The sequence below is a fragment of the Catharus ustulatus genome, chromosome 1, assembly GCF_009819885.2.
Source record: "Catharus ustulatus isolate bCatUst1 chromosome 1, bCatUst1.pri.v2, whole genome shotgun sequence".
Taxonomy (NCBI): domain Eukaryota; kingdom Metazoa; phylum Chordata; class Aves; order Passeriformes; family Turdidae; genus Catharus; species Catharus ustulatus.
The window spans coordinates 57,723,013-57,748,498 of NC_046221.1; the positions used below are offsets into that span (position 1 = coordinate 57,723,013).

The 25,486-nt window shown below is 36.8% G+C and overlaps 1 protein-coding gene across 8 annotated transcripts in view; it reads right to left on the reverse strand.

The window, feature by feature from the left end:
• POU6F2 (POU class 6 homeobox 2) overlaps nt 1–25,486 on the reverse strand; it is a 335,879-nt gene that overhangs the window by 266,081 nt on the left and 44,312 nt on the right. For 6 of the 8 annotated variants that reach the window (XM_033078340.1, XM_033078314.1, XM_033078299.1 and 3 more), the window contains exon 2: nt 4,136–4,307. In XM_033078340.1, the coding sequence (XP_032934231.1) occupies nt 4,136–4,307 (172 nt within the window). Of the gene's footprint in view, nt 1–4,135; nt 4,308–5,012; nt 5,075–5,273; nt 5,298–25,486 lie in introns of those variants that run through there. The other 2 variants (XM_033078323.1, XM_033078331.1) reach the window with 2 other exon arrangements.

Genomic DNA, 25,486 nt, shown 5'->3' on the forward strand with positions numbered 1-25,486 from the left:
ACCATCATCTAATTGTGTCACAAATTGCCTTCAATTAAGCATTAATTAAGGACTGGCTCTAACTCCAGAAAACTCAGCCTCAGTCCACAGGGGGGTTTGATGCTTGATCAGGCATTTCATTCTTGTGATTTTTACCATACTGAGAATTCTGTATATGACATACCCTTGGTGTCTATACCAACTTTTGAGTCTCAACTGTTTATTACACAGCTAAACATGACCGGTTTTTTTTTTTCCTTCTAAGATTTTTTTCAGCGCAACACTTCATAATTTATACTAGAATTGTTTGCAAATACAGTAAAAACTGACACCTAGGATTAGTTAAGTTAGGATCAAATCCCAGTGTGTTTATTCAAGTGAAACTACTACTTAACATCAACAAAAGCTTTCTCTAGTAAGACGGGTGGCATTTGGCTTAGGCTAATATTTTGAAGAATATTGCAGAGTAAGGCAAGTTGAACTGAAAGTGACACTGCCAGAAAAGTCAAGAGCCATACTCAGTTTCCATGTTACTTAATTACATTCTATGGTTAAAATAGGAGATATTACTTCACAAATATTTTCAAAAGTAAATAACTCACCACAAGATCTCTTACGAAGCAACTTTAGCTCATACTGTACAGCAAAAGTGGGATTTCTGTAACCAAAACACTTAGCTGTGCTAACCCACATTTCAAAACTGTATTTTTGAGGTAATGAGTTGCAGGACAGATTCCTTTACCGACATTTTGCACCTCATTTTCCACCACTTTTTCCTCATTTGTAGTTTCATATAACTTCAGTATCAAAAGTCTCCTGCATGCAGGTATGCAAATTCAAGAGTCTACTGGTATAAAAGCACAATTAGAGGATTACAGATTCCTGGGCTATGGGAGAGCATTTTATTTAAAAAAACCTAAATATTTAAAAAAAAAATTTCACCACAACCAGGAGAAAGCAAGCCAGCAAACAACAATAAGGCGCAACCCCTCTAATCACATCACTCACAGGGAACGACTGCACCACAGTGACAAAGTGCATCTTCCCAGACACCTGTACACCAGTTTCAGGTGGAAGTTATTTCAGATCATCAGAATTTACACTTAGTGCTGATATTTCTGAGACTTAAAATGCTGAAGCATTCGTCTGTTTTGTCACTGATAGCAAAGCACCCACAAGAGAAACAAAAGTTTAGTGCATCTCTTAAAAAATAAGTAAAATTAATTGTGCTCCTGCCCTTTCCTTGCTGGCAGCAGGGACTGTTACTGAAGAGATATCATTCTGACAGGCAACAAAAAACAAATGCCCCCTGTTTCTATGGCATGCACTGAAATACCAAGACAAGGAAATTTGAGAATAATTAAGTGAATTTTAGGATAAAGTACAGGTGAGAAAGGTAGGCCTTTGTAGAAATAAACTCTTCTATCAAAAGAAGCTAAGCAGAATGTGTCCGCTAAAAGAAAAGAAAGCTCTTTGCATCTCATCATTCAACTCTGTTTATCTATATGAAAATAAGACTCATGAAATATTGTTAACATTAGCAAGACACACAAATGCTGATAATTCAGTTCACTAAATTGGTACATAATTTTCACAAATCCTTAAAACCATATGAAAAGCAGCAGTGTAGAAAAACTTTGTTCTCTAGGAACCTGTCTCCTCTTTCTAAAATGCTCCTCCCTCACCTGCTTAAGAGATTTGGGGAAATTTTTCACAGAGCATGTATTAAATGTTGTATTTTAAAATATATTTATTATCTCTGATTCCATGAAAAAAGGTTGAAGGAGAAAGTTGTCATTCTCTTTGCCAACACCTGTCAATATGTTCACAATAATTTAACTTCAGACACTACAAAGAAAAGTACATAGTATGCATTCCTAACATGCTATTCATAACATTAAACAAAGAGAAAAAAACTATAGGATTGTTATGTTCCATATTTATGTATCAGAGCTTTAAACACAACTACACTTCATAATTTTTAGTCTTTACTGCAAATCTATCTTAAGGGATGCATATGTGATATAACAACTAATCATCTTTATTTTACATTTCTAAATTTGATCCTAAAATGTATCAAAATTGCCCCACTATCCTTTACTGTTTTGTCATAAAAGTTACTAAAATTGACAAGGGCTGTTGCTAATAGATCTGTAGAATCTGTCATAATTGTAACAAAAGTGCAATAAATAGTACATAAGTTCATACTGAGGAAGTTAGACTATTTTGCCTACTTTTGTTTACTTGGGAACATCTTTTTGTCAGTATAAGGATCAGAGTAGCAAACATCTTACACTCTCCAACAGAAAAAGCACAATATATGAATTTTTAGCTTTTTCACTAGTGCTTTTAGTGCAATAAATTATATTTTCAGCCCAGAAGGAGACAAGATATGGTTACACATCATTTCTATATCACACACAACAACTCTAATGAAAGTGTCTGTGTATATTTCACTACCACTGCAGAACATCCAAATGACAAGGGCTCGAAAAATAATCCTTCCTTTTATTAGACTTGCCTGATCTAAAAACAGACATTTCACTATCCTCAAATTAAAACCTCACTTTTTGCTTTGTATATGCTTTGCTGTATTTAATAGATGAACCCTAAATATATGAGCAAATAAAACATATAAACACAGCTGAAGATACTTATATTACTCTAGATAACTGATAGCCCTTTGAATTTCAGACATTATATTATTTTTTTTCCTGGAAGAAATGGGCTAAAATAATTATTATATGCTTTTTGAACATTCAAACTGCTAATGGAAATTATGCTTTCCATGAAAACAAAGATTACTAAGAGGGTGCTTAAAAATGGATGTGATACTCAGTAACAGTCATTACTGCAATCCAGAAATTAAATTTTTGGGAGGTTTAATTATTGTTTATCCTGCATCTCTAGTGAAGTCATTTAGTAAAACATTCTGTGCTGTATCTTTCAGTAACAATGTAAAGAATATTATAATATAAAATTCATGTGTTCCTTTGTTTTAAAAAAAAATCTTGCAGCTCTTACTGTAGGTGGAATACTGAAATCTGAACACTGCTACAGATTTCCTTACAGATTATGAAACCAAAAGTTGAATCTTAGAAAATGGGCTCTCAGCCTCTCTCTCTTAAAGCTGCATTCCCTTTAAACAAGATCTTTTTTCCCTTTGACTTCTACCTATAGAATAATAAAAATATAAGTAAATGCTCCTTTTTTATCAAGGTTTGTCTCAGGTCACAAATAGAAATAATGAAAAGGGACTTCTTCAGGAGTGCAGTCCCTCTAAACCCAAAATGTCCCAATGTACCATACAGTGCTGCTACAGCTCAGACACCTATCAACATCTATCACTCAAGCACGCGCCTCAACATCCCTGTTCCCTTTTCTGATTAGAGATCAGAGTTGCTTGAGTTGGCTTACAGGGTGTCATCCGTTTGAATGACAGATGTCTGTGTTGGAGTGCCATTCTCACTTCTTTTGTTTTGATTGTGAAATGTTACACTTATCTAGCACAATTCAGACTATTCCAAAACTAATAAAAACTAAAAGGGTAATTTCTTTTTCTACAGGCTTGAGGAGAAATATTTCATTTCTGATTTAAATTCCAAAAACATTAGCTCCACGTGCAATACCCTTGCTAGGCTTTGTTTCCTCAGTATGAAGTGTTTTCTACAAGAATCTTTCAGTTCTCTTCAGCATGATTTATTTTTACCATTAAAAAATTGTAACTTTTCAGTTTAATCAAGCCTCAGAAAAAGCTGGTAGCATGTGAAACACGCCGGCACCTATCACAATTATTGTCAAAGTACTCCAAGAAAATGATACACACACACACATACACACACACATTATTTTATGTTATAGTTCATGGTTCTAAAAAAAACCATAAACCATCTGCGACTTGCACTAAATACGTCCATTGTTAACAAAAGTTTTCAGGACTGATGCTGTCATTCTAGCAACCAGTTCCAGTAGGAGCAGAGGGCTGTGTGCCTGCATGCTCCAAGCTACTCTTTCCTACTTACAAGAAAATTGAGTGAACAGGAAAAAAAAATTGTAAAAAATTAAAAAAAAAAAAAAAAAAAAAAAAAAAAAGACAAGGAGATTGCTCTTCCGGACAACATGGTAGCAGTGAAATGAAATACCTAGACAGACTTACCGAAGAGCTTGCTGGGAGTGTCCTCGCTGTCATTTGATTCCACAGGCGCAAGCAAGGGCTCATTCAGCTCGTTGTCTGAAGTAGCTGCCTTGTCCTCACCTCTCAACTCTGCATTCATTTCACTCCGCAGTGACAGCAAGGGCTTACTGACTTGTCCAGCTATCATTGGATCCTAGGATGGGGGGAAAAAAAGAGTGAGGGGGAAAAAAGTGGCAGCTTTGGTGTGCGTATACTCTCTCTTCCACTCCCTCTCTCTCTCTCACACACACACACACACACACACACACACACACTCTCTCTCTCTCTCTCTTCTTATCTCTGGCTGCTCCTGCTGTTATTGCTGGCTGCAGTCAAGTGAAGAGCTATTACAGATCCAATGAGTTTTCCATTACTCCCCACCCTATTAAAGCTCAACTAGCATGTGAGAGATTCAGGATGCTTTGGAGAAAAACTTCTATGAAAGCAACATAACCAACACAGCTTTAATTGTGGGATGTGCTTTTTTTTGTGTGTATGCTTTTACACCTCACCCTGTCCTTAGCATAGTAAGAGAAGAAATTCCTATATGCTCTGATACCATAGAAGAGGAGCCCCCTGTGAGTGCTCCACAGTGATTTAAAGAGGTATCCTCAGCTGTATAACATTAACAAAATCAAATACACAGTTTCTAACATTCCAGCATTTCTATGAAAACATACAGCATCAAATAGCCATTTCGTTACATACTTTTAACAGAAATACAGTTTTCTTCTAGCTATTCCTGTCATTGGGTTACCATGCTCCAGAAGTCCATAAAGTCACAAACACACATTTTTCTTTTGAAAATAAAAACCACAGAAACCATTTTCTAAAAGATAAAATTAGGGAAGATACTTACACATACAGTTTGCAATTATTCTTGTGTTTGCAACATTATATCCCCCATAAAACACTACACACATATATAAACACACGCATCTAAATTTTTTCTTGATGTTCAGAATCTGTTTTAGCTTCTGCTCATTGAGGACATTTGGGGGTCAGGCATTATTTCCAAGCACACGCAGTTATTCTGTTTGCAAAATAATAAGCATAATATCATGACAGCACAGAAAGCAGAGTTAAAAAAAAAACTAAAAAATGAAAAAGAACAAGTGACCTTGTTGCTCTCTCTAGCAGCTATTTATTGCAAAGTTCATGCCTAAATGGTTCTTATGCAGAGAACAGGTGACCAGCGAGCAAGTAGGTTGGCTAGCATGTTCCCTCTGTCCCATCCTCACATTGGTCGATGTTTGCCTGTGGGTTTTTTAATGTATTCATGTCTGAAAACTGAATTTGATATGACACATGATAATCTATGAAAATGTTAATCAATACAAATAGTTTAAGCTGTCATCAAATGCACTTCTTTAGTCAATACTCATATTGCCGAAAACAATGTCACTGTCACCAGGGCTTAATTTGCACAGCACTTAAATATTGGACTCTGTGCATCAATGCACTCCTCTTCAAATACTGTAGGTAAACACATTTTCTCCCTATTTAAGGCTGAAGCACTCAGCACGCATTTAGTTGAGCCGAATCCTCCCTTTTGAATACCTTGATAGGTCCACTGGAGGGCAAAATTAATACTTAATTGAATCTCACAGTCATCAAAATAATCAATACTTTTTTATTATTTATTCTTTACAGTCTGTTGACTGTTTCAAACCTCTGAGGGAATGGTGGAAAGGATTCATGGCTTTGAAACACTGTCATTTAACAAGGTAATTTTCAGTGGGGCATTAGGGGTTGTGAAACATATAATAAAACAAAGATGGTGGCTTATAATAGGAAGAAAGAAAAGAATTATATTTCTGCCATCTAACAAAACAGGATAAATAAAAAAAGCAAGTGCAAGCAGGAGAGGGAGAAAGGAGGGGGAGAGGGAAAGAAAGACTGGCTTTTGAAGGGTTTTATCATATCAAGAGCAGAGCTGAGCTTTCATAATGCTGACATTTCTCATTCTGACAATCCTAAACAAGTGGAAAGGATGAGATCGCAGATATCATCTTTCATCACATTCCCCAGCTTAAGAACCAACATGACAGCTTCTCTTCCCTTTACACTGTTAATTACTAAATAAAATACTGCTCTCTGTCAGCATTAGATTATTGCAGATAGCAACCACAAACATTACTCCATTGTTTTGTTTTGCCTTTTTTAAAACCAGTGATACCTACCTTGAACTCTTCAGAAAATAAATTAGGCTTGTGTCTACATATTGTAAATATATGAAACATAATCAATTTAATCAATTTGGTCAATCCATGTTATTGTCAGGCTAAATTGCTGGCAATTTATTAACATTTCATTTACTGTATTTATTAGACAGCAACAATCTGAACATTTCTTAGATGTTTCTGGAGAGGAAACAAAAACCAACAGATTTCTTTTGCAGACACTGTAAAAAACTCTGACTTGTCTTGCCTCATACTCATAGTGCACTATGGACAGTCATTTACTGAGGCAAAAATTTGTTTGCTTTCATATACTAAATAATGTATTTTAGCCGGTTTTGCAGCTAAAGGTCATTGTGAACATTTGTGAGCATTGTTTCAGTCTGTGCTGCTTCTCTCAGTTTCAGCTATGCAAAACTAACATCAAGATTTGTTACTAACATCCATAATAACTGTTAATCAGGGCAAAATTTGACCTTTTTCTTCAAAGTAGTTTGGGGAGAGAACTAATCATATCCAAGGAGAAAAACTCCTGATCTAAGGGCTAACAGCAATTTAATGGATTTACTGGAATCTATGGGATTCTAGATCAAGTCTAAGTTGCCAAATTCTGAAGTTGAATATATGAAAAATGGGAGGAAGAATAATGTGGGAAATATGACAGTACTAGGAGAAACCTCAGCTCTTCGATGATGGTGAATTCACAGAGCTTCAACAGTGCCAGGATTTTATTTGTTTTGTGTATCAATAATTTGGCCTCATCTGGAGTACTTTGTTCATTTCTGGTTAGCCCATCTAAGAAAGATACATCAGTAAAGGTGCAGTAAGAATGATAAACTGATCGAAAGGACTGGGAGTGCTTACAGAAGAATGTGACTAAGAATGAGCATGATCAAAGGGTACAAGAAAATAAACAGAAGAGAGAAAATGTAGATCAGAAACTATTCACTCTAACTCATCTGAGGAAAAAAGGTGCCTCCACTCAATTGGGAAAAAGTCATAAATGTAATAATAATAAATTATATTTTTCCGAACAGTAGGTGGTGGAAAACCTGTGGAACTCATTGCTGCAAGGTATCACTGAGACCTGCACTGCAGTAAACATCAACATAGTCACTCACATGGCTGGGCATACTCTTAGCAGTGAATTTAAAACACCTTGGCATGCACACAGGCAAGGACTATAGGAAGTGAAATAACATAAACTGCTGCCCCCTCCCTCAGGCAGCACAAGAATCCGTAGTTAACCCCCAGGGTACCTCTCTGTCAGGTGGCAAATGAACGACAACTTTCTCTCTAAGCAGACGGATTAGATACTGTCCAGATTTCTAGTCTACATGAAGACTAAATAAATCACTTAAACAATGACTTATGGAAAGGTATGTTTCCTTGAAAAACATACTAAAAATTGGACATTTTTAAACTTCAGGCCTTCAGTTTCTTTCTGTGCTTAAAAACATGTCTGTTCTGTAGGGAATTATGCACGATTAAAAACTATTGTTTTTGCAAAACATGTAATAAATTGTAATTCTAGTGCACAGCAAGTGGCCTAGTCTGCAAAATCCCTTTGATCAAAGGGGTTTTTTCCTCTGTTTCCTAATGGTCTCCCTAAAAAAAATTCTGGAGTGGTTACTATGACAGCTGTAGGCCCAGCAGCCCTCTCCTCCTCTTCTGCCCACCTACAAGCCCATCCCAGAGAGGACCAACAGCACTGGAGAGGATGCATTGAGGCAAGGAATTGTGTATGCATCTTCAGTAGCTAATCCTGTCAGGATCTGTTCTTTTGCACTGGATGTCTATGGGCTTGGCACTCAGCATTTGCTTTTTGAAAGGTGCAATAGGTCAGATTACACTTTGCACGGTAACACAAGCTCTTCTGTTCACTGACACAAAACACAAAAGTTTCAGCTTTTCATGTGCAAAACTGAAAAGTCTAAAAAAGCATAAAACCAGCACGATGAACTTTGTCGAAAGGGTTTATATGCTTTAAGTGAGAGGCAAGGTCACATAATGCTTCAGAATTTCAGGGTCCAAGTTATGAGAGAACTAAGGAATCACAATCTTCTTATTCAAAATAAAACTGTATACACCACACATGTAGTGACAAATTATACACACATCTCTTGCAGATAGTCATATAACTTGTCATCTATTTCTTATCCAACTAGCAATAGTACTTCCACACTTGCCTGTTTCCTGTGAGATTTCTCTGACAGCTTTGTGCTGCAAGTGGTCCTCCCTGCTGTGTGTCTCCCTTAAGGGGTGGCTTATACCTGCTGTAATTCAGTCACTGAATTGCTACACCACTCTTCAGCTCTGCCACTCCCTGATGGTTTAAACTGGCTGTTGTGCTTAATTTAATAGTAAAAATCCTGTGGATTTGCAAATGCAAATTACAGCTCTGGTAACACACCCGCTTCTAAAAGCTAAAACCTTTACTTTTTTCTTATCTGAAGGACTGTACGAAGTACAGGAGAACATTTATCACTGTGTTAAAAGCTTTGCCTTTGCACTTTAAGGGTAAAGGTGCAGTTTCTAAGTAAAACTATTTAGTAAGCAAAGATAGCTTTTAAAAGAAACTGTATAGGGTTTGTGTCAAACATGCCCTAGGCAGAAGTCTAAAAGTGAATTACTTTCTTCTATAATGAAGGACTTGGCTGATAATAGAGCTTTGTAAAGGCTTCATGTACTGATTTAGCCACTGGTCTAAATTTTGTACTTACTGCGCCATAAACATTGTTGCTCTAAATGTAATTACAGTAGTTTCACGAATACAAGCCGCACGGATTATAAGCCGCACTTCCGGTGCCTCGACAATGTTGCTGTCTTTGTCAATAGATAAGCCGCACCCCGAATATTAGCCGCACTTTCGTTCGTCGCGAGAATCCGTGCGCAGCTTTCACAAATTGGCCAATTAGTAACAGGATCGCGGCATAGCGGGGTTTACTGGCTCGGGGCGGGGCCAGGCAGGCTCGGCCCGCTCATGGTTGCCGACGGGGCCGGGTGGCCCAGCTCAGCGCCACGGCTCGGCGGGGCTGGCCGGGTGGTGCTGCCGCCGCCGCCGGGCTCGCTGGCCCCCCTCTCCCGTCAGCACCGCCCCGCTGCCGCGTTCGCTCGCCCGGCCGGCAGGGCTGCCGCCGCCGCCAGGCTCGCCGGCCGCCCCCTCCCGTCTGCACCGCCGCCGCGTTTCCTCGCCCTGGCCGGCACTGCAGGCCCCCGCACCGCCAGGCTCCCCCACGCTACTGGCCCCGATTCTGCTGGGCTTCCCCCGCTGCCAGGCAGCCCCACCCGTCGGCCTTCCTGCTTCTGCCATGCTCCCCTGCACTGCTAGCCCCAGTTCTCCCGGGCTTCCCCCGCCCTGCTGGCCCGGGCTCTGCCGCCCCCCCTGCCCTGCCCTGCTGGCTCAGGCTCTGCCGCCCGCCCCCAACACTGCAGGCCCCGCCTCTGCCAGGCTTTCCCACCTCTGCCGGGGCCGGCCGGGCTCCAGCTTGGCTTGGGGCTGCCGCGGGCTCTCACTTCCCTGTTGGCAGCTTTTAGAATTTTGTTAATGTATTAGCTGCTCCGGAATATTGGCCGCACTTCCGGGTTTCCACCAAAATTTTGGTCAAATTGGTGCGGCTTGTATTCGTGAAATTACTGTACTTTCTAAATTCTAGTTCAGAGAAAAAGTAAGATCCTCTGTTTTGCTTTTTATTTTGCCTTTAGTTTGAAGTTAATTTGCACAGAATTTTTCCCCCCTACCATAGAAGTATTCAAAAACAATTTTCTACTTTTCTTCAAAACATTAAATAAATCCTGCCCAAACCTCCACACCCAGTCATGATATTTCACAGACTTCTGTTTGGGACATACAAAATGGATTTGTTTGAGAGCAAACACAAAAATTCTACTAATAAACATGAAATTTACACTTTGTAATTATTTATTATTCCAGTGACTGTACTAAAATTTATAAAAATTGTAGCTTTTAAATTTTTTTAATCAAGATAGAGCACGATCCCAAACTTGGATAAAGCTGTTCTAAGGTGCATCTGTTCTAAGATTTCTCTTTTTGGCAAATACCAGTGAAATTTAAGATTACCTTCTCCCTTGGTCTTCTTATGAAAAAGTTTTTTTTCCTTCTTCTCAAGGTTTTATTTTGTTTGTTTGTTTTTATAAATAAACATCTCTTAGAGATAGCCTTCTTAGATTCTTTCTTCTTTTAACATTGTTTTATCTGCTGTCACTAATGTGCTGGTATTTCCAGCCCAATCTATTCATAGACTGGTTTATGCAAACTACTTTGATTCAACCCTTTGTCCCCTGCTAGCCTCTGACCATTTCTACCTGCTGGCTCTTATTTCCCTGGAAAAGTTACAGGGAAAAATCTCATTTTCTTCCCAGCCACTTGAACCACCACCTTTGGATGAATGTTTATAAGCAAAACAAACAAGCTGATACATGGTCATTGATCTCTCATCACTACTTTGATCTTGAGCTTCTATTTACATATTTATGTCTCTTGCCTATATTATTCATATTCAGATTACTAAAATCTTCTGTATTACCTCTCCTTTCTCTTACAGCAAAAAGCTGACATAACATCAGGTCATCTCACTCAGTATGAATATTACACCCAAAACAGTCTCTGCTTTTCTTCAGCTAGAATAGTATTTATTCTCCTCATTAAATTCTCTGTAGCAAAATAGAAAGTTGTAGAAAAAGAAAGTTCTCATTTTCTCCCTTTTCTCAATACTAGTGTGGCTTTGGACATTTTGTTTTTCCAGTGATATTCATTTTCCCATATAGTGTCTAGGTTGCAGTTAAAAATTGTTTTCTGGTTAAAAATAATGCAACTAATTAACAAATCGGTGCTTAGTTGTACACATTTTATTAATAATACTGAATGAACTATAGCAATTTAATTTGGAAAGTCAGAAAAACAATCACTGCCCACGCTGCCTTCTTTTTCAGAAATATTCTTCTCAAGTTAAGCAGCAATGATAGGATTGTCTCCTTCATTTACTTACTTAATTTTAAGTTCTGAGGAAATTTAAATGGTTCTGTTAATTAGAATAACATAGATCTGACTGGAAAATTAAGGTTTACAGAAACTTGTAAAGCTTTTAATTGTTGTTTCAGGAATCTTAAACAGAATTAATTTTATTTCTTTTTTAACTAAATTTTAAGTATCAATGTCCCATGAACTGCTGTGCCTTGAGATTGAGGTTCTACAATGTGTTTTCAAATCATACCAAAAAATCCCCCTCTAAAATTTTTTTCCCCCCTATTTCACTATTTTCCCTAATGATACTATTGCACATATTTCTTACACCTATTAAAATCAAGGTTCACAACAGAATTTCAATTTGCTAATCAGGCTAGCTACAGGCTGCAGGGAAGAGCCACACAGAAGCTGTCCCATAGTAAATGGTTAGGACACCATTTATTTTACAATCAGTTTGGGTTTATTGCTCTAAATGTACCCCAGCAGTCATGCTGCAATCTTTAAAAAGGAAAGCAAGGCAAAGAATGTTGATTTCATCATAGAAAAAGTAAGGAACAATAATTCTGGTCCAGAAAAGCCATTTCCTAATCCTGTTGGGAAAGGAATATGTGCACTAATGAACCCATACTTTGTATTTTTCCTGACACACATGACACTTAGGGATCACTAATGCCAGAGTACATACAGCACAGAAGCTTTACTCTTAATATTGCTTTAAAGTCTTAAAAGTTGACTTTAAAGCTTCTGATACAATTATTAGTCTGATTTAAGGATCATACTGCTCTTTTTGTTACAAGAACTCTTGTTTAGAATTTTATGCCAGATCCAGGGTGAAGCTATTCAAAACATTCCACTATTAATTAGATAACAAGAGTTTTAATTCTGGCCTTGGCCTGATAGTAGTGATTCCACATTAAAATGACATACTCCCTTTCTGGAAAGGAGCTTGTCTATCTGTGGACATGTAGGAAAAGTCTGTATACATACACAGGTCAAGAGACAAGAGAAGCTACTATTTTGGGAAGGACCACACTCCTCAAAACACATGATAGACAACAGCACATAGCCACTAGTAGAAATAACAAGTCCTGAGAGTGGTGAGAGAAATCAGCCTTCTTCTAGTTAAAGATTTTTGGAGTTACACAAAACCTGACCCATTTTTGAGAAAGCAGACAATCAGGCCCTAGAGATCAGGACAGAGCAAAGGCAAAACAGGCAATTTTGACTGGGAACAATGTGGTGGAATAAGCCTTCAATGCACTTTTCTACTCATTTCATAGAATCATTTAGGTTGGAAAATAAATTTAAGATCATCAGACCAAGATATTTCCTACATTTTTTTCATTTGGTTTCTTGAAAGAAGGAGATGCTGTAGGAGAGCAATTAAATCTGAAATTAGAAGATGATCCTATCAGGGTAAGATTGACTCATTCTCCATATGAGTAATGGTTGATTCCCAGTGCTCTGTCAATTCTATTCTGAAGGAGCCATGTCAAACATAAGAAAACATCCAGAAAATGTCAAGCCTGAAAGAATAACTTAAATTTTTATACTGTGAGGCCAACTTACCAGAAGACTTGGAAAAATCCAGTGTGAAGAGGAAAGCATTATCTTCCATTAAAAGAAAAACAAAATAAAGCAAAACAAGTTCTCAAGTATTCATTCATTCATTACTTTTATGGAAAAAATACCATTCTACCCTAATGTAGAGTGTCATTAGGTGTCTAACTGATCCCTGCCATAAAACAACCCCAATCTTCTGAAAATTCTGAAAATTATTTAATGTGGTGGTGTTTTAGTCTCTACATTGACCATGTAAGAAGACATGAACCTGTTTACCAAATCACAAGTGCTCTTTCATAAGCCTGCCAGTTTGAAAAGTTGTCTTTTTTCTTGTTTAATATTTGCTCAATTTCGATTTTAGATAGCCCTTAAACACAAGGCCTCTCTTTCCTGTTGATTATGATACATGAGAAGAGGTTATAAGGAAACTCTTTGAAATTAAGAAACATAATAAAATACTCCATGGCATACTTAAGTCAGTCTTTCCAAGGTGTAAGATTTCTTACTAGGATTTCTACCACAAAGCAGTAAAATTATAATAATTTGGCCTAACCAGAAATTTAAATATTATACTATATGCAATTTGTCTATATATTCATTTTTAAGGCTTTGTCAACCATGCACACACTAGAAATTACTTTGGGTGAAAAAATATCAAAGCCAAAATTCAGCTAAAATTGCTTTCTTTTAGAAATCAGCATATCCAGAATCCACACCAAAACGAAACTTACAATAGCTTTTGATTGTTTCTCGGGTATGAGAGAAAAGCTTGACCAGGCTGTATAATAGGTACTCAGAGTGATTGAAAGAAGCTCTCCCCTTAGTTAAACAAAAACTTAATTTTACATAACATGTCAGGATTTTCATGATGTAAAACAAAGAAACCATTAACTTGAATTTTTGGTGATCAGAGCATGGGTTAAATAGTAACCCAGCTCAGTGGTTAATTTGATTACTTGCATTTGGTCTAGGAAGACCCAAATCAACATCTATCAGTAGTCAGCTGTGGACTCAGCTCCATGAGGAAAGTCACTTCCTTATTTCAGTATAGCTCTCTCCAGAAATTCTATCAAACACCCACAATGTAACACCTTCAAAAGAAACTTTGTTGAAATGTGTACAAATCCCTTAAAGTGCAATGAAGCAACATTTTCCAGTGAAAACTCTTGTAATATTACTTTAGCTCCAGTTTCATCCAGGTTTTTAATTGAATGCCACTTTTTAAATGGTTGAAATTTACAGTACAATACATAGTAATAACCTAGACCAGTTTCAAAGTTCAGTGTATATTTTTTGCAAATCTTTTAAAATCCTTTACAAATGCAATTGAAACACTTAAACGAATCACATCAGGCAAATCTCGATTTCATGAGAATATCACAATCAAAAATTGATGAAAACTCTTCAATCCAAAATTGCTAATTTTTATCTTGAAGCAAGTGAGAAAGTCTGCTTTAACTTCTCACAAACAAGGCTGAAGTCTTCCCAAATATGAATCGAAATTTAGGATAGCTCAACCTTAATTTTATGTATTATGTGGTTAATAAGTTAGTCTGCTCTTCATGGAGCTTTCCATAATACAGCACACTTGAATTTCAGTAAAAGTATGGGAAATTATTTCTTTTCTGGCATTTCTACTCATATCATACTTTCTAGAGGTGGACCTTCAGATTTCCTTTTATCTACTCTAAGCATAGAATAGAAAAGCAATAATGCCCATCTTTTGAACAAACTGAAAGCCTCTCCTGATCTGAGGCTCACAGACTAAAATGTTATTTTCTTTTTCCAGATACTAGAAAATGCACTGCGGCTTCCAGGTTAAGAGGAAGAATCCCAAATAGTTTTCCTATCATTCTTCTATGTTGAAATAATCTGACAACAAAACCTGCTACTACAGCTGCTAAACATACTTAATAATGCCACAAATACTGCAGATCAATAATGCAATGCTTTTTGTATTTCCCAAGCCTTTCTCATTGATGAATGAGTGCAATTGTTTTTTTTAATCATTACAAAAGATCTTCAGGGTTACTTTTCTTCGTACCAGGTCTTCATCAACACCTGGGTACCACATATTTCTTTTCATATTGTAGATCACAATATTAATGTGACTAATACTAATTTCTAATTAAATGTATTCCTAATTTAACATGCCTTTAACTACCACACAGCATCATATTTCTAATGCAATTTGCATGAAGACTTAAAGAACTTGAAGCCCAAAGGGTGCTTCACCTTTTTATCAATAGCCTTAATCTGCTGGATGTTGCAGGTATACTTATAAACTCCCAAGGTTTTGTTCATTATGCTGAGATAGGATGTGTCACACACCAAACACAGCAACAGTATTATGTGTTGAACATATGGGAGGATCTCTTCAATACAAAGCAGTTTTTCTGTTTAATGCTTTACAACAGAACAGCAGAACATTTACCAATCATTTTGTCAGCAATTACAGTAACTAGATTATCAATAAACAATGATTGAAGCATTTCACAGATCTGCTGATATTTTTCTACATGAACAGTCCTGTTCTTTATTAGATACTGTTTGGTTGGGGGATTTTTGGAGGATTTGTTGTTCTTTTAACAATAAATTGCCATACAATGATTTGCCATTGGGTCCCTATTGTTTCTCGAGGAAACTCATTCAAAACAAACAATATCTTAAGGAAGGAACAATCAGATCAAAGGGTAAACCAAAACATGCAACTATAGCAACACATTGGTGCTAACACCTGGTTTGTGCAAGCTGGCTGACACCACTGGGCTGCTCAGTTTCACCCTAAAAGAGTAACTCTCACTGCTCTACTCAGGGAGCAGTCACAAGTGTTGCTGATTTCCTGTTTTAACAGGAGAAAAATATTTCCAAATATCCTATTATTGTTTATGACATGTATACCTAATGTATGCACTTATATGCATGTAAATCTTACATATATAAGAAAGTTTTTAGCAGGCCTGATTCCTTCCCAATTCAACCTTTTGAGTTGCTAGCATGTGCTTCAACAGGGACAATCACGTAATCAATTCTCCTCATGAAAAATCACTGAGATCTATGTAAGCGCACTGATTTTCTTGTCATTGAAATCAATAAAAAGATATCAATAGGTATCCCTAAATGTAGCTTAGTTATTTAAAAAAAAAATAAATAAGTCAACAAAATCTCCTAATACTATTTGTTTCAAATTACTTTTTTGCCTACTTTTAAACCTATTACAAACTTTATGGTATTTTTTAAAATCAACTAATAAATATCATCCTTGGAAATAAAATTTTCTTTCCAATTATTTATGTTATTTTTTTAAATGGCATAATTTGCAATTTTAAAAATATTTTTCTTTTCTTTGTATGCACAACCCATGCACAAATATGCAGATCATTACTATAACTGCTTTGGTAACACTAGCATCCCATAAATGAATGTTAAAAAGCCATTAGAAACTTCAGAATGACTGAAAATACAAAAATAGAGCAATAAAATGCAGAATGTGAGTTTTAATTACAAGCTCACAATTTTTGTTCATTATAAGTTATTTTCATGTGTCAGTCCAAATGAAAATTGATACTGTGTGTTTGGCATATATATTTGAAGAAAGCATTCTTGCTTTGTACTTAAAGGAAAGGTTCATCCCAATGTCCATATTTATCATTAGTTTTCTGAACCTAGAGACTACATCTATTTTTAGTTTGCATATGCAAAACCAAAGAGGCACTTGGGTTTCCTGCAGCAAGCCTGAGTATACTAGCACAACTGCAAGATCACACAGTGTTCACGCCATCTTTGACCTTTCTGTAGTCCTCTTACAATAAAAAATAGTCTTTCCTATGTGGGAGAGGAAGTTTGCCACCAGATGCTTATAATAGGAGGGCTGGCCTCTTGGAGGCTCAGCTTTGACAGTGAAGCTGTATGCATTGCCAGGCAAGCCACCTAATCCCTACAGATTGTTTAACCAATTTGCAAAGGAGAGACCAGCGCAAGGGTGTCTATTTTGACCCTTAAGCCTTCCTGTGAAAATTTGTATAAGTAATCTACCCTATCCCCACAGAGTCTTTACTGAACTCTTTCATGCTCTATGCTTTTCTAAGGTTTAATAATATCTAACTTAGAGTTACATAAAAACTCACTTTCCTCAAACTACACTCACAAACTTTTAGTTATATTTACTGCTAGGACAATTTCCACTTATATTTAAGTGGATCATTAATAATTTTATCCATTTATTCCTTTTGTTAATCTACTCCTTTAATGATTTACCTGCTTTCAATATCTGCAGATATCCATTTTCTCATGTGTTGAGCAGATAATCTAGCAATGCCTATTTAACCAATTTATTCCTTACATCAAGAAAAACCCATTTCTCATTCTTAACCGATGGCACTTCTGATACATTTCACAGAGGTGCTACAGGTCTTGATAGTGCTTGTCAAACTCAACACTGGGACAACTTCAAAGGGTCTTCTATGAGTAAATGATGCTTTTTCCTTGCTGTCTTTGTACTCAGACTTCTACATTGTACGCCCTCCATTCTCCCAGCCTAAGGAGTTCAAGAAGAATTAGGAAAGCAGATCTTCATTGCAGAGAAGGCAGGTAAGAAAATAAAATACTGGAAGACAAGAGCTCATGTCAGTTGTTATCAGACCATATTCTGTTATGTTACTTTTTCTTTTCTTCCTACCACTGCGCTTTCCTCAATATGACTACCCTTAAAATCTCAGTAGGTGGTTCTTATTTTTTAAACCTACTGAAATGCTCCTCCAACTAATTTCTTCCTCCTTGTGGTTACAGCAGTTGGTCCCTCTTGGAGATATGCACTGTTTTGGTGAGCTACTACTTAATAATGTCTAGTAGCCAAGCACCCACACAACTCTTCACTCCCCTCTCCTACAGGGTGAGGAGAAAACAGAGGGAGACATGGTTTGTGGATCAATATAGACAGTTTGATAAGTGAAGCATAAGATGCATATGCAAACCAAAATAAGAAATTTTTATCTTCACTTCCCATTTACAAGCCAATTCCAGGCTAGTGAAGCTTTACTGTGCATAACAGCTACCTGAGAAGATAAACACCACAGATACAAATAAACAAAATTCATCCTTCTTTCTCCCTGCTTTTAATGTCAAACACTACATCATAAGTATGGAATATTCCTTTGGTCAGTTGGGGTCAGACATCCCAACAGCATCATAGAATTGAACAATTTGGGTTTGAAGGGACACTATGATCATCTAGACCAGGTTGATTAGAGCTCCAGCTAACCTGTCCTAAACTTTTCCAGACATGGGGCATCCACGAGTTCTCTGTGCAACCTGTTCTGATGCCTCACCACTCCCATGGTGAAGAATTTTTTCCTGCTATCTGATCTAAGCCTATTCTCTTTCATTTTGAAGCCATTTCCCCCTTCTCCTATCACTACAAACTCTTGTAAATAGTCTTTCTCCAGGGAGGCTTTACAGAGAGACTGTCCCTTCCCAACTTCTTGCCTTTCTCTAAAACAGACACTGTGCAAGCACTGTTCTGTGATAGCCAAAACACTGGGGTGCCATCAGCATTATTTTAGTAACAAATAAAAAATGCAGCATCATATGTGCTGCCATGAAGCAATTTGCCTCCAACCAGCCAGCCCCAGTACTATGATTCAGATCTACAACTTAGGAAAATGAGTGGAGGACCCAAACATCTATGACATTGCTTGAGCTCCTTTTTCACACAGACAGGTAGCTCTGCTCACCTCACAGGCCTGACAGTCCCTGCTCATGTGCTTCTTCTGGATTCAAACACAGGATCCTTTTTATTATTCCAACCTAAAATGTTACTCTGAAGATTGCTGAAGAGAAATCTTGGCAAAATAAAAGCGTAAGCAAAGAGACCTAGGCAAGCACCAAATAAATAAAAGTGGCTACATGTGGGATAAGAAAAATTAAACTATCCCCTTTTTATTCCCTTTCTCTTTCTTGGTTTTAGACCAAATTCTTATTCATAGATTAAAATCGGCTTTCATATTTACTTTTACCCGCATTTAATTAATTCATTTATTTGTTGGGTTATTCAAGTATTTCTCAGCATTACATTATCTGAATGTTTAATCACATACTTTGATCTCCGTGTTTTTATGCAAGCTAGAGTGTCCTCAGAATTCGTGTGGATATTAAAATGTTCTCTTTTGCCATAAAATCAAGTTGGTGGGTGATTACTTCAATGTGACACCTTACATAAGCTTACCATCATGCCTTCACTTTAAACATTGTAAGTCAATGAAATCATATTGCAGACACTGACAACACATACAATTTTGCCTGTTTGATATCCCATTACTGCAATAGCAGCAGCAATGGTTTTGGAATAAGCTTTTTTTCCCCGATAAGCATGTGCTACAAATTTTGCACTCACAAGTAGGGCGTCTTCGTAGGGAGCACAATAAGGCCACTTAAGTGACTATCACAAAGTATTTGCTTGTTTCCAAGAGAATGTAAACTAGTACACCCAAGGGTCTACATAGAGAATTACTAGTAAAAGATAACCAGCAACTCCTACATGGAATCAAAACACTTCTACACAAAATTCATTCACTTGTGCAGTCAAAATAGCATTAAATGTTCTCAGACTTGATGGTTAGCTAGGATATGAGATCAATTTTGTAGCACCAAGACACGTGCACAGATATTCCCTATGTAACTCACTAAAGCACAGCAGAAAAGAGAAATCGTGGTCTCCACACAAGTAACACTACTTTTACAATTCTACCAGCAGTTTCCAAACTTACCTCTGCTCATCTTTCAGTTTCAAATCTTAGCACACACAACAAAATTTCTGTTGGGCTCAAAACTGCCTCTTCATGTGGGAAGCCTAGAAATTCATAAACTTTGAACTCCAAAGGGAATACTTTGGGGAACAAGGGGAAAGGGGAGAGCAGGAGGGGGAGGAAAGGAGAAGGGGAATAATCCAAATTTTAGAGGACTGTGAATATTAAACATCAAATACTGATCTCGCTCTATTTCAAGTCCAAGTGTTGTATGGAAAAGAAGTTCATAAAGGAAGGAAAAATCTAAACCCATAATAATATTTTGAAAAATAATAATTAAAAAAACTGACAACAACAGCAACAAAACAAAAAAAAATCCCCAGATGGACTCCTTTTTGTTTTTCTAAGGTCATACATTCAGTGTGAAGAAACACTGAATTCTGTTCCATGTATCAGTTAAAGAAAAGCTACTGAGAGGCTATGCTATAACCCACTTAGATTAATCAGCAACTCACCAGGGATCGGGATGCATTAACATGAATTTCATGCTTAAGCAGCAATTCCCTGGTCTTCATCACATCCAAATCTGCCTTTCCTAGGAGTTTAAAGCATTTATAATTTTAGAACTCTCACATGGCCAGATGCACAAAGCTTCACTCAGGGAACTGTTCCCAGCTCTACATCATTTCCTAACCTGTCTGATTCCAGCAGAGCAACTGAGTAACAGGAGGAGGACAGACAATCTAGCCATACAAACTGTTGAACAAATTGTTCAACTGGACTGATTTTCTGAAGAAAAGTTCTAGCTGCAGACTTCCACTATTTTTTATTATGTTTTTACAAAGAAGAAGGGGACGGGGACCGAATGAATGTGCACTTATGAAGAGAAATCATTAGATGGAAATGATTAAGTTCCACCTCTCTCTCACAAAAACTATCACAAGCAAGGCAAAGCTTTGTAAAGACATGCATTTCCTTTAATATCAAAGGGATCTGGAAGACCGCAAACAAAGAAGAGTTATCACACAGAGAAGTGACAACATAAGTGAACACTTGTGCTGGACTTCCAACCCCAATGTTTAGAGGTCACTCCATGTGACTCGTGTTTGTTCCATCTAGTTCCACAGGTTTTTTTCTCCTACATGAACTACTGTCTGTACACATCCCTAGTGGTCATTTAAGAAGAGATGACAACATACTGAAAAGCACTAACAAAAGCCCAACCAGATATCTCAAATTTGTTGTGACAGAGTAACTGAACTGCTGTGATGAAAACAAAGCCGTATTTATACTGTGGTTAAATTATGGTTTTAAGATATTGTAGTCATTTATCTATATCTGAAGCATATAAACTGGTTCTTCAAGCATGTAACCTTGGACTAATCATACCTACTGAAATCAAGATAAGTAGAAAAAGCGCTTCTGTTTGTGACACTTAGAGATCTACTGGACAGAGAAATGTGTTACACAGGAATGCACAATTGTGGTGTCTGCTAATCTTTATCACCAAAAGTGTTTCACCTCAAATTGCTCTGAGTCAGATAAATATTTTTTGCGCTGTAATCCAGTGAAAAATTGTAAAACACTGCACTGACTATGAATGTAAAAGTTAACTCATGGGTTTGTGTTTATTTTCCTCTCCAAAAGTATTTCAAAAATTTGCTGGGTCTTAATGTCTATATACAGATACAACCTAGGATCTCACTATCAAAGGGGGTTTTCTCCTTCCTTGTATATGACATTAACATCATTAATAAGTTATGACCTCAGTAACACCTATTCTAAACCTTCTGCTTTCACTAGGGTTCTTCAAGTGTAATTCAGCACTTCATTTAAGGCATTGAGATTGAAAAGGCAGACTAGAAAGTGGAACACAGTTTGTAACAATGTTGATGGCAAAGCACAGCTGAGTCCCTTTTAGTACCCCAGCTGGTGTCATAGATACAATAGTGAAATCTGACTTTGCCTAGTATGAGCACTCTGCACAGGTTTACACTAATATGATACTTTTAACAAAAAACAATAATGTGCATAGATACTACCTACAAACCTATTTCAACCTGGAGCACAAAAATCGTAACTTCACAGCAAAGTCACATTTTTATCTTGCTGTACTGCTTCAAATCCCATTGTTTTGTCTTGTATTACTTATTTGCAAGAAAAAAATTAACAAACCAGATACATTCTAAATACCAAAGAGAAAAACTTAAACTAAACTTGGGGAAAATTTGTCAGGCAGTTCCTGTTTGCAGCTCACAAGGGCAGAGGTAAAAAGTATGTACTCTGAATTTTTTCACTTATGACTAATATGCCCCCAATTTCCTTGCAGCTCAAGAAAACTTCTTACCAACACTGAATATCCTTATATAATATGAAAATATTTAACATGCTAGAGCTTGTCTACCAAAGGAAATAAACTGTGAACAAATAACATTATAACTGAGTATAGCTAGTCTGAGAGGTAAAGCAAACCACACCAACAGCGTGAGTGAAGACTAAACAAATTTGCCAGATACGTACTTCCTAAGAGAAAACTGGAAGAGCTCTAACCTGTTCACAGTGACCGTACTGCCATCCAGAGGTAGACTGCAGCTTAAAACTAAGTGAAGTTCTCTTGAATTGGCATGAAGCAATGACCCCTTTTAGTCAACATTGCAGACTCCAGTTCTCAGGGAGCCATACAAGTGATGTGGCAGTGGAATTCTGCAAGGGCGTGAGGATTATCCCCTGTCCACTGTTCCAAGCATGCATAAAGGCATGCACACAAAGCTTTGCAGGGGAGAATTCTAAAAAAACCCCAAACCAACTAATAACATGGAAATAATTGGGGACATGTTTTTTATTAAAGTGTTCAAGACACTGAGATATTTTCTGGACAGTAACCTGAGAGACATGGGCATCTCACTGAGTCTAATCAAGAGATCTAGTTAATGGAGAATACCAGGAAATAAGATTGGCATTCATACATTTTGTTTTCAGGCTTCTCTGGTGAACATTTCAGTTTATAAAGGGAAGACAAAAGATGGAGGACTGCCTCCCTTTCTTCTTATCTCATTCAGCAAGTAGAAGGAACTTCAAGATAAAATGTGAGAGATCATTTAGACCAGAGGAAGAGATAGAAATTAGACAGCATAAGAAAGTGAGCTGATATCCAGTTCTTGACTGGGTCGAAAAACCTGACATATGCAATATATTTGGTGTTTGCATCTGATACCAGCAATTAAGGAGTGGATATATAGCTTATTTATCCAGATTAATACAAGTACATTCTTACCTCTTGACCTGAGTAGAGAGTCATTGCAATAAACATCTAGTGTTGAAATATGCAACAAGGTAATATGCAGCACTTTTACATTAAAAATCAAGAAATGTAAAGTATTTAATAATTTTCCTATCTTCTTAATATAGATTTGCATGCGTGGGATACTTAAAACTGAAACACCAAAGATAAAAGGTAATAGGGGATGAATATTTGTCTGATGAAACAAACAACACAAGTCACAGAAGACATCCCTACTCCATACAGTGCATTAGTTTCAATCATCTCATTCTGTAGAATGGAGGATTGACATGAGATATCTATACTATTACCAATAGTTTATAGTCTTAGCACAGGTGGTGTATCAAGCTGCTCAGATGGAAAAAGCAAAGGGCATTGAATAATTATTTGGAATTCAAACATGATAATATGTGTATACAATCACATCCCTTCCTCAAAAAGAAATCTTTTGTCTGCTTGTTACCCACAGCCAATGCCACTGAAGACTTTAGAGAGATGGAAAAAGAATTCACTCTGGATGAGGACAATCAATCAAAATCTTCTTAGGAACTAGATATGCCTTTAGAAGAGATCAATAAATGCTACATGTTGATCTACATCTGTAGAATCATGAAGACAGCATCAAATTGATACATATATACATATTAACTACTGCACATGGTGTTTATTTAAATAGTAATTCTAAATAAAACTTTGAGTTTTGTTTTATTGATGTATGCCCATACGTAAGCTGACATTGACCAAGACCCTCCTATTGCTCTATCAACCTGAAATTCTGCAAGAGAAAGAAACAGAGAAGTGAAATATTAATGGAAAGTGGGATTTTCCTTGCAATAGCCTCAATAAATATGTCGGTCAGGAGAAAAAATAGGTCAAAAATAGAAAGCTTATATCTCCAATATCAAAGAAAAGAATGTTTGTGTCAAGTCTATTGGAGAAATTGCCATGAATGGTTCATCTGTGTGAAAATATGGTCCTTGCAATGCTGCTAAGATCAGCGAGACCTAGGATGATATGTTGAATAAGCAGGTTGCAGAAGTTAAAAATATCCATGGGAAGCTTTTATTTACATGTCTGTTTTCCAGTATTTTAAGATGGGTAGGAGAGAAAACTGCAAAAAATTGCTTTTTAGAACCATTCATTATTTACTATAAAAAGGAAAATATATTAAATGTGACTATTAAGGCAAAGTGCTTATAAATGACATTCAATATTTTCCAGTGTGCAAGATTTTTCAATTGAATTAATCTGTTTCCTCAGTTTTGGACCATTTGTACTTTTGCTTGTGGCCCATATGCTCCTGCTGTTCTATGCACTGTTCATCTTCCAACCTTTTCTAAATCACTCAGAAAGATAAAGTAAAATGAAATATACAGTACATTTCAACCAGAGAATTGAAAAACCATCTTTTTATTAGCCTCATATGTAAGGTCTTATCAGGGAAGCATACCCTAATTCACCGCCTAATTCTGCAAAAATCTTTGCATAGAAACCCAGTTGCCTCTGTTTCTTCTTTTGCGAGCAGGAATTTTACTATAAACCTCAAAAACATTTTATTGAGTGAACATTTGAGAACTTAACCCTGTTGGGGATGGCTGTAAAAATCAGCTGAGGTCTCTGAGGAGGTCAAAAGAGGCTGCATAGGTTTGACTCAAAGAGAGTACTCTAAAGGGCAGCAGTCATTGGGTCTACTGCAAAACCCATAATTTAACTCTCAGTGACTTGTCAGTGAGGATCATGCCAGACCTGTTGTACAAAAAAGGTACACACCTCAATATTGGCTAAATAAAGGTAGTTGTTCTACAAATTAACAATTGAATTTGTATGTGCCATGGTTTATCACCTTCCTATATTTGCAGCCAAAGCAAAGAGAGAAATACTGTACTCTGGTATGTCCAGAAAAAAATATTACAGTATGCAGTTGTGGTATTTTCTTTCTATCCCTTTTCCATACGGCCTTCCAATTTATCACAGGTTGTGCTATTGTTTGAGTTTTATATAAGCCACCTGCAATTGCTTACTCTTTCCATTAACTGCTAGGGACTTGTTTTCCAGTGCAATGTGCTTACTGCAATGGGCTTTTACTGTCAATATTTTAATTTTAAAAATTCAACTAATTCATTAACTTCTATGTTTTAGCGAAAGGTCTTAACTGGAAAATGTTTAACACATCATAGAATACACCACTAAGGACCACTAAGAAAGGAAGCTGAGATGGAGGAGGTTTTGCTTTTAATTTTAATGAGAATAATAGAAGCTGAAGTATCCTTACTCAAGGCATACATGAAAATAAAAAAAAAATCATTTCAGGTAAACATAAATTCTGTTTGAATTGTAAATGACCCCTCTAGCAGAAATCAGATTAAGGTAGAAGCTTAAGTTCTCTTCTATACACCTATACTCTTCTTTGCAGCATTTTTCAAAATCCAGCAAAAAAATTTAGATCTGTAATGTAGAAAAACTACCATTTCTAATTATCTTCTCACAAAACTTCAATTACTCTGTATTTAAGATATTTATATGAAAAAGCCTGCCACGGCCTTGGTTTGTTTCTTTGGTTTGGGATTGTGTATTGTGTTG